Source organism: Bombina bombina, chromosome 6, assembly GCF_027579735.1.
Source record: "Bombina bombina isolate aBomBom1 chromosome 6, aBomBom1.pri, whole genome shotgun sequence".
NCBI lineage: Eukaryota > Metazoa > Chordata > Amphibia > Anura > Bombinatoridae > Bombina > Bombina bombina.
In genome coordinates, this window is record NC_069504.1 from 481,899,307 (window position 1) to 481,912,828 (window position 13,522).

The following is a 13,522-nucleotide window of genomic DNA, read 5'->3' on the forward strand; positions in this document are numbered from 1 at the left end:
TGCCAGCAATTAGATTGGAGTTTTAGGAAAAAGTCCCCAAAGTTGATGGGGCTATCTCTACTCTTGCCAAATGTACTACTATCCCTATGGAAGATAGTACTTCCTTTAAAGACCCTTTAGATAGGAAACTTGAATCTTATCTAAGAAAAGCTTATTTATATTCTGGCTATCTTCTCAGGCCTGCCATTTCAACTTTTTGGTTGGAAAGTTTAGCGCAACAGGAAACAGATCCTGATTTGTCTAGCATTGTTCGCTTGCTTCAACATGCTAATCATTTTATCTGTGATGCTATTTTTGATATCATCAAAATTGATGTTAAATCTATGTATTTAGCTATCTTAGCTAGAAGAGCTTTGTGGCTTAAATATTGGAATGCTGACATGGTATCTAAGTCTAGATTACTAACTCTTTCTTTCCAAGGTAACTTATTTGGTTCTCAGTTGGATTCAATTATTTCAACTGTTACTGGGGGAAGGGAGTTTTTTTACCTCGGTATTAAAGATCTAAGGCTTTTCATTTTTTTCGACATAATAAGGAACAAAGCCAATCCTTTCCCCAAAGAATTGGGTTCCAATTGGAAACCCTCTTCAAGTTGGAATAAATCAAAGCCTTTTAAGAAACCAAAGCCAGCCCCCAAGTCTGCATGAAGGTGCTGCCCTCATTCCCGTTAAGCTTGTCGTTCTTCCATTTGACCTAGCGACAGCTCCAAGATTTTTTTCAAAAGTTCTCAGTTTCCTACTCTCTGTAATCAGATAACAGAGTATTGCGGTGTTCCCTTATTTGGACGATCTCTTGGTACTAGCTCAGTCTTTACATTTTGCCGAATCTCACACGAAGACATGGTTGGAGGATCAATTTACCAAAAAGTTCCTTGATTCCTCAGACAAGGGTCACCTTTTTAGGTTTCCAGATAGATTCAGTGTCCATGACTCTGTCTCTAACAGACAAGAGACGAATAAGTCGTTAGTCGTACGAATAGTCTTAGTCGTTCCCTTCAGTGGCTATGTGCATGGAAGTTTTAGGTCTCATGACTGCAGCATCGGACGCGATCCCCTTTGCTCGTTTTCATATGAGACCTCTCCAGCTTTGTATGCTGAAGCAATGGTGCAGGGATTATACAAATATATTGCAATTAATATCCTTATATCCCAATGTTCAACTTTCTGACTTGATGATTAGACAACCACCATATAATTCAAGGGGCCTCTTTTATTCGTCCAACCTGGACTGCAATCACAACAGATGCAAGTTTTTCAGGTTGGGGAGCTGTCTAGGGAACTCTGACAGCACAAGGGGTTTGGAAATCTCAAGAGGCGAGGTTACCAATCAATATTTTGGAACTCTGTGCTATTTTCAGGGCTCTTCAGGTTTGGCCTCTGTTGAAGAGAGAACCATTCATTTTTTTTCAGACAGACAATGTCACAACTGTGGCATATGTTGATCATCAGAGTGGGACTCGCAGTCACCTAGCTATGAAAGAAGTATCTCGGATACTTGCTTGGGCAGAATCCAGCTCTTGTCTAATTTCTGTGGTACATATCCCAGGTATAGACAATTGGGAAGCGGATTTTCTCAGCCGTCAGACTTTACATCCGGGGGAGTGGTCTCTCCATCCAGATGTGTTTTTTCAGATGTGGGGTCTTCCAGAAATAGATCTGATGGCTTCTCATCTAAACAAACTTCCCAGGTACCTATCTAGGTCCAGGGATCCTCAGACGGAGTGGGTGGATGCGTTGGCAGTTCCTTGGTTTTACCAACCTGCTTATATCTTTCCGCCTCTAGTTCTTCTTCCAAGAGTGATTTCCAAAATAATCATGGCACATTCGTTTGTGTTTCTGGTAGCTCCAGCATGGCCTCACAGGTTCTGGTATGCGGACTTTGTCCGGATGTCCAGTTGTCAACCCTGGCCACTTCCTTTAAGACCAGACCTTCTGTCTCAAGGACCATTTTTCCATCAGGATCTCAAATTGATAAATTTGAAGGTATGGAAATTGAATGCTTAGTGCTTAGCCATAGAGGTTTCTCTGACTCAGTGATTGATACTGTGTTACAGGCTTGTAAATCTGTTTATAGGAAGATTTATTATCGAGTTTGGAAGACTTATATTTCATGGTGTTCTTCTCATAAATTCTCCTGGCGTTCTTTTAGAATTCTTAGAATTTTAGTTTTTTCAGGATGTTTTGGATAAAGATTTATCTGCAATTTCCTTGAAGGAACAAATTTCTGCTCTTTCTGTTTTATTTCACAGAAAGATTGCCTAAGCTTCCTGATATTCACTGTTTTGTTCAGGCTTTGGTCCGTATCAAGCCTGTCATTGAATCAATCTCTCCTCCTTGGAGTCTTAATTTGGTTTCAAAAGCTTTACAGGCTCCTTCTTTTTGAGCCTATGCATTCTTTGGATAGTAAACTACTTTTTTGGAAAGTGTTGTTCCTTTTGGCTATCTCTTCTGCTAGAAGAGTTTCTGAATTATCTGCTCTTTCTTGTGAGTCACCTTTTCTGATTTTTCATCAACATAAGTCAGTTTTGCGGACTTCATTTAAATTTTTACCTAAAGTTGTGAATTCTAACAACATTACTAGGGAAATTGTTGTCCCCTCTTTGTGTCCTAATCCTAAGAATTCTTTGGAAAGATCCTTACATTTTCTGGATGTTGTAAGAGCTTTGAAATATTATGTCAAAGCTACTAAAGATTTCAGAAAGACTTCTAGTCTATTTGTTGTCTTTTCTGGTTCTAGGAAAGGTCAGAAAGCTTCTGCTATTTCATTGGCATCTTGGTTAAAGCTTTTGATTCATAAGGCTTATTTGGAGTCGGGTCAGGCCCCGCCTCAGAAAATCACAGGTCATTCTACTAGATCAGTCTCCACTTCGTATTGGGTATTTCTATCCCATACGTCACTAGCTCATGGACTCTTGCCAATTACATGAAAGAAAACATAATTTATGTAAGAACTTATCTGATAAATTCATTTCTTTCATATTGGCAAGAATGCATTAGACCCACCCTTTTTGTGGTGGTTATGTTTTTTGTATAAAGCACAATTATATTGCCAATTCCTTTTTAGATGTTTTTTTCTCCTTTTTTTTCTATCACCCCACTACTTGGCTATTCGTTAAACTGAATTGTGGGTGTGGTGAGGGGTGTATTTATAGGCATTTGAGGTTTGGGAAACTTTGCCCCTCCTGGTAGGATTGTATATCCCATACGTCACTAGCTCATGGACTCTTGCCAATATGAAAGAAATGCATTTATCAGGTAAGTTCTTACATAAATTATGTTTTTTTTGTAGGGTGGTCTTGATAAGAGTTTATCAGCCAGTTCACTTAAATTCAACATTTCTTCCCTTTTAGTTTTGTATCACAAGAAGATTTTGAGACTTCCTGTTTAAGATTAGTCAGGATAAGACCAGTTATCAGGCCTGCTATACCCCTCTGTGGAACCTTCATTTTAACTTCAGCTTTCTTCAGGCTCAGCTGATTGAACTTATGCATAGTCTGGACATTCAACAGTTGTCTTGAGATGTTCTTTCTCTCTTAGCCATTGTGCCACCCTGAAGAGCATATGAGATTTTTTTGCTCTATCTTGTGATTCGCCTTACTTGATTTTTTATCAGGATAAAGCAGTTGTAAGAAAAAACTACTCTTTCCTTCCTAAGGTTGTTTCTTCTAAAAACCTCAATTTGGAAATTGTAGTCCCATCTCTCTGCCCAGCACCAACAAAAAAATGCTAAACACAGATCACTTCATAACTTGGATGTAGTATGGGCCTTGAAATTCTGAATTCTTTAGTGGCTTGAAGAATTTATTTTTCCTTCTTTATCCATTTATCAGGTCCCCCACAAGGGACAGACATTTGCTGCTATCACCTTTGCAGGGTTGTTTGATTCACATGGCCTAACTAGTAGCGGGCAAGTCTCCCCCTGAATTAATTACTTCAGAGTAGTCACCACGTTTTGGGCTCTAAGAAATGAAGCTTCAATTGAACAGATGTTCAAGGCAGCTACTCGGTCATATTTTCATACCTTTACCAAATTGTACTATTTTGACACATTTGCCTCTTCTGAGGCTGCTTTTGGTAGGAAAGTTCTTCAGGTTGCAGTGCCTGTTTAGTACCAACCTTACCTGTTACAGCTTGGATATAAAATCCCACATGTGATGGTTCTTGGACACTCACCATCTTATGAAAAAAAACAAAATTTATACTTACTGGATAAATTAATTTATTTCATGATGGTGAGCGTCCACCTGCACTTGTTTATCCAATACCAGTTGGCAACAGTACCACTTTGCACTTCTTTTACCCCTTTTCTTTCCTACTTTATTTTCTTCTTTCTCTTTGCCATATGTATAACTAAGGAATCATGGGAAAGTATGAGAGATTAAAACTCTGTTGTGTGGGGTGTTTTGCCTCCTCCTGCAGGACTGGACTTTAATCCCACATATGAAATCTCATGGATACTTACCATCATGAAAGAAATTTATCAAGTAAGCATACATATTTTTTTTTCTTTAGCTAGGATTATGTGTTCTAAATTGGTTATAGTTATATGGCTGTTTTAGGTAAGAATTAAGTAAGAAGTCAAAACAGTATGCCCATATTTATGTTTAAAATACAATTAGAAACCAGAAGTTAACTTTTTAGAAGCTCGTGCGCACCACTGGATATAACAAACTCTAGTTTTCTTTAAATTGAATATAATATTGATTTAATTTACATTTTTGTTTTGTAGGCTGAGAAAAATGGTCCAGACTTTCAAACCACTTTTGGAAGCACTGAACAGACTTTAAAGGTACAGTTCATTCTATTCTCAAAGCTAATCTATTTTTGTCCCTTATGAGAACCTATTACCATACTAAATCAGCATTTAGGTAGTGAGGTATGTTTAATGGGATACAAAAGTACATCTCCAGGCTATTTTCATAAAGCTATTTTAGTCTTTTTTTTTCTTTTATCATGGATATTGGAATCTTTTACTCACATCTCAGAATAAACTTAAAGGGACATTAAACACTTTGAGATGGTAATATAAAATGATAAATTGTATATAATAAAACAAAACAACTCTGCAATATATTTTCATTATTTATTTTGTCCTCTTTGCCTGTAATTCCATTCTGAAATTGTGAGCTTTTCAGTTCCTGTTAGAAATGGAAGTGCAGAACACTGTTAAATCCAGCATAACCATTGGCTGCACACTCTAGTGACCTATTTATAACTGTCTCTAATTGGCCACAGCAGAGAAGGTAACACAAGTTACAACATGGCAGCTCCCAGTGTTTTATAGACACTAAAACTTTACACTTATTTTGTCACTTTTTAAACAACTAATTAAACTTTAAAAAATATATCTACATGTTAGTCATGGACTAATCTTTTCTTTGAATGCATCATTCTATCTAGCATGTATTTAGTGTTTAATGTCCCTTTAATCGCTGACAGGCAAATAAATGTATGGGGATGTTTTAAGGTAATCATTTTTTTAATTAACTTATATTGCATAGTGCATTAAAATATGCTGTGGCTGATTAGCAATCTATTTACATTTACGTATTACGGTGTTTTTTTAATATGCTTATTAAATGGTTGATTGTTTTATGCGTATACTTTCTCTGTTTTCCATGTGCCATCCTCTTGTCTTAGTCATATTATGCCAACCTGATGACATCTAATTTCCAACAGAAACACTATTGTTACTTCTCCATTTCCAACAGGTGGCCTTTTCATCTGTGGAACTCTTGCTACACTCTCAGGCTTTGCTCTCTGCCATCAGCTTCCTGACAGAAGCTATCCCAAGCCTCCCTGATAAGGCTGATAAAAGCCCAACGCAAGAGCAACAGGACAGAGGAACGTTTGTTAAAAAAGGTAAAGCCCAAGACAAATATTGATTCATTATGAAAATGAGATTGTGTTATAAAAAGATGTTTCAGCAATTAGTGCTTATCTCTCCATTCCCTAATGCTTGGTGTGTGATAATGAAACAACAAGAAGAAATGTCCGGCAGTTTCTCTATTATGTTCTCTTTTCAAGGCTTTATCAACATGTCATTAATCCCATGCAAATACAAATGTACTAGAAAGTTTCAATAAATTATACCTAATTGTATATATTTAGTATAAATACTAAAAGGACACAGAATTAAGCTTCAACATATTAAATTAAGGACTCTAAGCATAAAGTAAGTAAAAAACAAATTTCCTCTTTTTGTCATCAGCTGCAAAGGTTTCAAAAGATAAGGATGTGTTCTTCTTCAAATTATTTGCGAAGCTGGATTCTTTCAGAGTGAATGTGTGTGATGGAGATCGACAAATCACTGAGATTATAATACAGGGTATGTGAATCTATAAGGCAATTCTTCTCTAATATGTTCTTAACAATTTTTCATATGTTCACAAAACACATATGCATTTAATTTGTTTTTTATTGGTATAAACCTATGCATCTAAATGTTTGCCTTAGAGCTCGGTACCTGGTATCCCTGCAATTACTCTGTGAACAGTTTTTTTGCCATAGTTATTGTGTAACCCATCCCCATTGTTCTGCTCAAACATCCTTTTTCTTTTATATAAACACATTATTTGGCTTGATACTCTTTCAGAGTGTTGCACAGAGAAGAACCAGTAATTGTACAATTTTTGAGATAACTATTTCTGAAATCAGACAAAAAACAGACAGAATACTATAAATGCAAAAAGACAGGGATGTTGTAGTTTACCGTCAACAAGAGGGGCCAGCAGTTCGAGACAGGCTCCGACTGAAGGGATTGGAGCTGGTAGTTGGGTTTACCTGGGAAACGAGGTCAACGCTCTGGCACCAAGACGTTGCTCAGTACTGGGCAAAGAAGCTAGGTCCTCCAAAGATGTTCTTACATTACCTCTTTCAAATAATGGGCCTTGTGCACTTCTAGGTTACAGTTTTTTTGCCATAGGAATAGCATTCACCTTTGTACTTGGTAATTTTTATAGTGTTCCGAACTGAGGAGAAGGTGACGCCACCTCCTGTTAAATGGAAATAGGCACTTTGCATAGCCTCCCAATTAAATTAATGCTGCTCTTCTTGTTTCCCAGCAAGCCCATATGTACTAGAATGCAGCCACTGCCTATCCCTGCACCTGACCACTGCCTTTTTTTGTATAAACTAAGAACCCACCTCCTGATCACTCTGTATTCTTACATGTGATTGTAGTTCCTCACTCAGACCAGACATTTTCAGTTTTCCTTCTAGTGGTAATTTCAGTACAACTTTAACAGGGTACATTTCTTTAAGTTTCAGTCAAAATATTTTTTTCCAGATGCACTTATTTTTACAGTGGCTATTATTCTGTACAAATACAGAATAATCAACTAGACGGGTGGTCCTTCTAGGCATGTTGTATGAATCTTGCTACTCTGTAAGTGTAAATCCAGGAACCTGCATGTCTCTGTTTTTAAAACATTTCAGCATGCATTGAACAGGTCTGCATGCTCCAAACTTGTTAAACTTAAATGGACAGAAAAGACAAAATTAAAATGTCAATTTGACATATAAACATATTAGCAATATACTTCCATTAGCAAAAATGCTTCTAGTAAAAGTTACTACTGTTTTTTTTCTGCAGCATACGCACATATCCTGTGAGGGCCCATGCACCAGTATTCAAACACCACATCTTCTTAGAGATCTGGCAGTGGCGTGTTTTGCTTCTGGATACGTAATTTGTGTCATGCAAGCCACTGCTGGCTCTCTGAGAAGGTATGGTGTATTATTCATCATTTTAAAAGGATTCTACCTTTAATTCTTTTTTAACTTAAAGGGACATAATATGCATATGCTAAATCAATTGAAAGTGATGCAGCATAACTGTAAAAAGCTGGCAGCAAAATATCACCTGAACATTTCTATGTAAAAAAGGGAAATATTTTACCTCAAAATTTATTCAGCTTACAAGAGTAAGTGCTCTGGTTAACAGGTATACTTCAGCTGTTGTCCAGCTGCAAGTTGGAAAGAAAACCCAATAGTTAATCACCATCAGCATTGCTGAGTTAATGCATTGCTTTGAGCTCATGGGATTTCACTGAAATATTGCAAGATTTCATAGTAAACTTCCTTAAACTGAATAGGGAAATAACATGACTGTGCCTGCACATGCCAGATGCACGCTCCCTTGCAAGTCATGGGACAAGTATCCTGATTGGCTGCTTAAAATCCCTTTACAATGGGGTGGGAATACTTTGTAAAAAAGAAAGATATTTACCTAAAAATTTCTTAAGAGATGTTCAGGTGATATTTTCTAGTCCGCTTTTGACAGCAATTCTGCATCACTTTCAAGTGATTGCTTGTTTAGCTGTAGATAGGGGCTATACTGAGAATTTCTTAGTGATCATTTTGCAAGAAAACAAGTAAGCTATTTGCTTTTATTAACAAAGATTTATGTTTACTTTTGATTTAAGAAATATTATTTATAAAAAGGAAGCACTGTTTTTTTTACCCTTTTATATTTGACTAAATTCTGCAGTGCCTGTTTTTTTCCTGTGTTCACATGTTTATAAAACACTTATTTTTTAATATTCTCTGTAATGTAAGTACTTGTCCTTTCACTTATTTGTTGAAAGTCCCATCGGTTAAATAATTTACTGTCACAAGGATTTCAAAAAACTGAAATGTTGTTTATTGGCTGGGAATTGTTCTTCAGTAATTGCACCTCATGATCTGTGCACGCATTTCATGATATTTTCACTACATTTGAAACCACTTTGGAGGGTGATTTTAGTAGAATATGCTACCTATTGACATGAGGAGTTTCTATATAGATAGATTTCTGATTGCATTACTTTTTCTGTTAATTATTTTTCTTTAAATATTTATTTATTTTAACTGCAGGCCTAGACTCTTCAGTTTCCATCCAGATGAACCAAATACAAGCCTTTGCCCGGCTACGGGATATTATTGTTAATGATGTAAACCCAGAGACTATTCATAAAAAGGTAAAATGCTAGTTAAATTGAACCAGTTTGTATATCATTATACTCAAGATTTTTTATATATAGACTACAAAACAGTACATTTTTAAATATGCCAATATAAAAAGTTACAAATACAATTTATATCTCCATATATGTGCACATGTGATGATACAAGCAGCAGATTAATGTGACTGAAACTGAGGATCCAATTCTCCAAGATTCACTGGAATGAAGTGAAATATCACTCTAACCGTTATTGTACATTAAACTGAAGTTTTACTTTGTAAATGTAATACATGTTTTTCCTTTGAACGTTTAATAGTACTGATCAATTTAAATTTGCATTTTGCTGCATACTTAATATTTTTTTGGCTTATGAGTGATCTGGAATAGGCTTTAAGATATTGCATAGATGGGTGCCATGCCCATGATTTATGTATATGAGGTTTTACAGGTTATTTGCAGATAAAACCAACCCACCCTAAGGTTACATATGATTAGGGATTTGCCAACCAGCTTACATTAACTAGCAGGGACAATATCTATTAAAAATCTGTACAGGGAAAATATAGGTGAAGATTACCTGAATCTGTTTCTTTCCTGAAGTATACAACATCAAGATAACACTGATACATGAAAGCAACTATGATACAGAAACAATATTTATTAAAATGCAGTGTTTAACTAGGGTTGAGTGGTTATTCATATGTTTGCGTATGTGTGATTTACTCCTGTCAAAGATGCTTTCTGTGGAGTGGATTAGTGAATTTGAAAACAGCATTCAGTTTGTTGGTGTTATCTGTAACCAGTCATTGTTGCTTCTGATGATGCTGGGACAAACCAGTGTGTAGACTGATTGTCTTAAAGTTTTGCTTTCTTTCTAAGATATGGAGAGTCCACTACGTCATTCAATTACTAGTGAGAATATCACTCCTGGCCAGCAGGAGGAGGCAAAGAGCACCACAGCAAAGGCTGTTAAGTATCACTCCCCAACCCATAATCCCCAGTCATTCTCTTTGCCTCTGTTAATGGAGGAGGTGAAGTTTGGTGTCTGAAGAAATGAATTCCTTTTCCCTGCAAGCAAGGATTTGGGGTTTAGCTGAGTCCATGTCAATCTCTGCAGTAGAGTAGTGGTTGCTTTTAAGCAGTTGGGAAGTTGTGAGGTTGTGCTTAATTTGTTTCCTAACATATTGCTGCCCTAGGTATAGAAAGCTAGATTGCAGGTAAGTGATTTTTGTCTTCTAGGTATGGAGACTTGCACTTTACAGGATTCTGCTGCTTTATTTTATTGGGACACATTTAATCCTTTATTAAGGATTTTCTATTTGCAGGATGCAGGCACTTATTTTGTGACTGAGACTTAAAGGGACATAATACTCATATGCTAAATCACTTGAAACTGATGCAGTATAACTGTAAAAAGCTGACAGGAAAATATGACCTGAGCATCTCTATGTAAAAAAGGAAGATATTTTACCTCACAACTTCATCAGCTCACCAGAGTAAGTTCTGTATAAAAAGTTATACACAGCTGCTGCCCAGCTGCAGGTAAAATTTTTTTTTTTTTTTTTTAAATGAAGAAATGAACAGCAGCCAATCAGCATCAACAGTGCTGAGGTCATGAACTCTTTTACTGTGATCTCATGAGATTTCATAGTAAACTTCCTTAAACTGAATAGGGAAATAAGATAAGTGTGCACGTAAGCTCACTTCCATTAGCTGACCCGGGACAGACATACTGATTTGCTGCTTAGAAGTCCTTTACAATGGGATGTGGCTACTGAGGAATTTTTGAGGTAAAATATCCTTCTTTTTTACATAAAGATGTTCATGTCATATTTTCTAGTCAGCTTTTTACAGCTATGCTGCATCACTTTCAAGTGTTTCAACATTTGGGTATCATGGCCCTTTAAGGGGTTATATGTGGGGGAGAAATCCTTTTCACATATATGTATGGGGCTCATTTTGGTGTTTTTGTGATGCTGAGTGTTTTTAAAAGATACCGTTGTCTTTTTATTTTCTTTATGTTGGTATGCACAGTTGCTGTTGCTTTAAATCGCTAGAGGATTCATTAGCTGTTTTTAATTCGGCTGAGAAATGCCTGCTTTTGATTGGTGCAGTTTCTCTTTAGCCGATCAGAGGACACTCACAATCTGCTGGTTTTCAGTGTTTTTGTTATCGCATTTTTCTGAGGGGTCGGGTAGGGCACCTCAGCATCTACTGCGGTGTAGAGTTTCTTAGATTTGTTATTTTGCTGTTTGCATTTAACATATTTTTGCTCTGGGAGATAGACTTCTTAAAGTGACAGTAGTCTTATTGTAAAAGTTATTTTTTTGTTTTATTTTTTGGGGAACTTTTATTGAAGCTATTATGGACATGGAACAAGTTTCGTGTAACAAATGTTTATTATTCCTGGAGACACAAATTGTTTTGGCTATGCAGTTCTGTGCTGCTTGTTTAGCTAAAACTTTGCAATGTAAAGATAAATTGTTGCCCTCTGAGCCCAGTAAAGTCTCTTAGGATAAGGCTGTAAAGGCAATGCCACAGTTTTCACCTTAAACGTCCCAAGCCTCTCTGGTGTCACATGCAGTGCCCTGCAGTTCCTCTCAGCCTCCTGGTGGAGTATATTTGCCTGCTGATTTTGCTGCACAGATATCTTCTGCGGTGTCTGCGGCATTATCTGCTTTTCCTGTTTTAGGAAAACACAAGAGGAAAACTAATCATTTATCAGAGGGTAAGGGGTCTGTTTCAGCTGCTGCTACGCAGGTTGACCTCCCTCATAACACTGGGGAGGACATTACCTCAGTAGCTTCTGAGGGTGAAATCTCAGATTCTGACAGTGTAAATACTTTGTCTGAGGTTGAAGAAGTAAACTTCAGGTTTAAGCTTCAACACCTTTGTGTATTATTAAAGGAGGTATTGGCTACTATGGATGACTCGGACTCTCCTGTTGTGGTTAACCCTAAAAACATCTAGTAAGCTTAATAAATTCTATGATGTTCCTTCCTCAGTGGAGGTGTTTCCTGTTCCAGACCGTGTGACGGAGATTATTTCACAGGAATGGGAGAAGCCAGGGATACCTTTTTCCCCGTCTTTTGTGTTTAAAAAGATATTTCCTGTTGCTGACTCCATTAAAGATTCATGGTGCACGGTGCCTAAAGTAGATGGGGCCATTTCTACTCTGGCTAAGAGAACTACTATTCCTATAGAGGATAGTTGCTCTTTTAAGGATCAATGGACAAAAAGCTGAAAGGCTTATTTGAAGAAGATGTATGTTCATCAAGGTCTTGAATGGCAACCTGCAGTTTGTATTATTACAGTAAGTGTCTGAATATATTTTAGAAAAGACTCCGTTGGAGGAAATTCAAAATAGGATTAAGGCTCTTAAACTAGCTGATTCCTTTATTTCTGATGATTACATGCAAGTTATTAGATCGGGAGCCAAGATGTCTGACTATTCTATCTTGGCCTGCAGGGCTTTATGGCTAAAATCAGCTGATGTTACCTCCAAGTCTAAGCTTCTGGCGCTTCCTTACAAGGGTAAGACCTTGTTTGGGTTTGGCCTGGCAGACATAATATATATAATATTTTGGGTGGAAAAGGATCTTTTCTACCACAAGATAAAAAGATCAGACTTAAAGGACGTCAAAGTAATTTTCATTCCTTTTGAAGCTTCAAGGGTCAAAAGTTCTTCCTTCTCTGCTTCCAAGCAGGAGCAATCCAAGTTTTCTTGGAAGCCCAATTAGTCTTGGAACAAGGGGAAGCAATTAAAGAAACCTTCACCTGAGCATAAGTCGACATGAAGGGTCCCGGTCCGGGACTGGATCAAGTGGGGGGCAGACTTTCCCTTATTCTGTCAAGCCTGGATATGAGATGTCCCAGATCCTTGGGCTGTGGACATAGTATCTCAGGGTTACAAAATAGAATTCAAATCTCTTCCTCCCAAGGGCAGATTTCATCTCTCAAGATTATCTGCAGACCAGGTAAAAAGAGGGGCATTCTTGAACTGCGTTCAGGATCTTTCGTCCCTTGGAGTGATTGTTCCTGTTCCAGTAAGGGAACAGGGTCTAGGAGTCTATTAAAATCTGTTTGTAGTGCCTAAAAAAGATGGAACTTTTCAAACCATTTTAGACCTAAAGTGTCTCAACAGTGTCTCTAATAACTCCTGCATGGCCACGCAGGATCTGGTATGCAGACCTTGTGAAGATGTCATCTCTTCCACCTTGGAGGTTACCTCTGAGGAAGAACCTTCTAACTCAGGGTCCGTTCCTTCATCCAAATCTTGTTTCTCTAAAGAGGACTGCTTGGAGATTGAGTGCTTAGTTCTGGCTAAGCGTGGGTTTTCTCAGTCGGTCATTGGTACCATGCTGCAGACTCTAAGCCTGTTACTCGTAAGATTTACCATAAGGTATGGCATAAATACCTTTATTGGTGTAAATCAAAGGGCTACTCTTGGAGTAGGGTCAGGATTCCTAGAATTTTGTCTTTTCTCCAGGAAGGTCTGGAGAAAGGGTTGTCAGTCAGTTCTCTGAAAGGTCAGATTTCTGCTTTATCTATTCTGTTATATAAGCATCTGGCGGATGT

General features: G+C 37.4%; 1 protein-coding gene across 1 annotated transcript in view; it reads left to right on the forward strand.

Annotated features, from left to right (window-relative positions):
• Window positions 1-13,522, forward strand: part of VPS13C (vacuolar protein sorting 13 homolog C) — a 1,402,311-nt gene that overhangs the window by 450,917 nt on the left and 937,872 nt on the right. Inside the window, 4 exon segments of the mRNA XM_053719302.1 lie at window positions 4,729-4,788; window positions 5,711-5,861; window positions 6,211-6,327; window positions 8,856-8,959. Coding sequence (XP_053575277.1) covers window positions 4,729-4,788; window positions 5,711-5,861; window positions 6,211-6,327; window positions 8,856-8,959 — 432 coding nt within the window.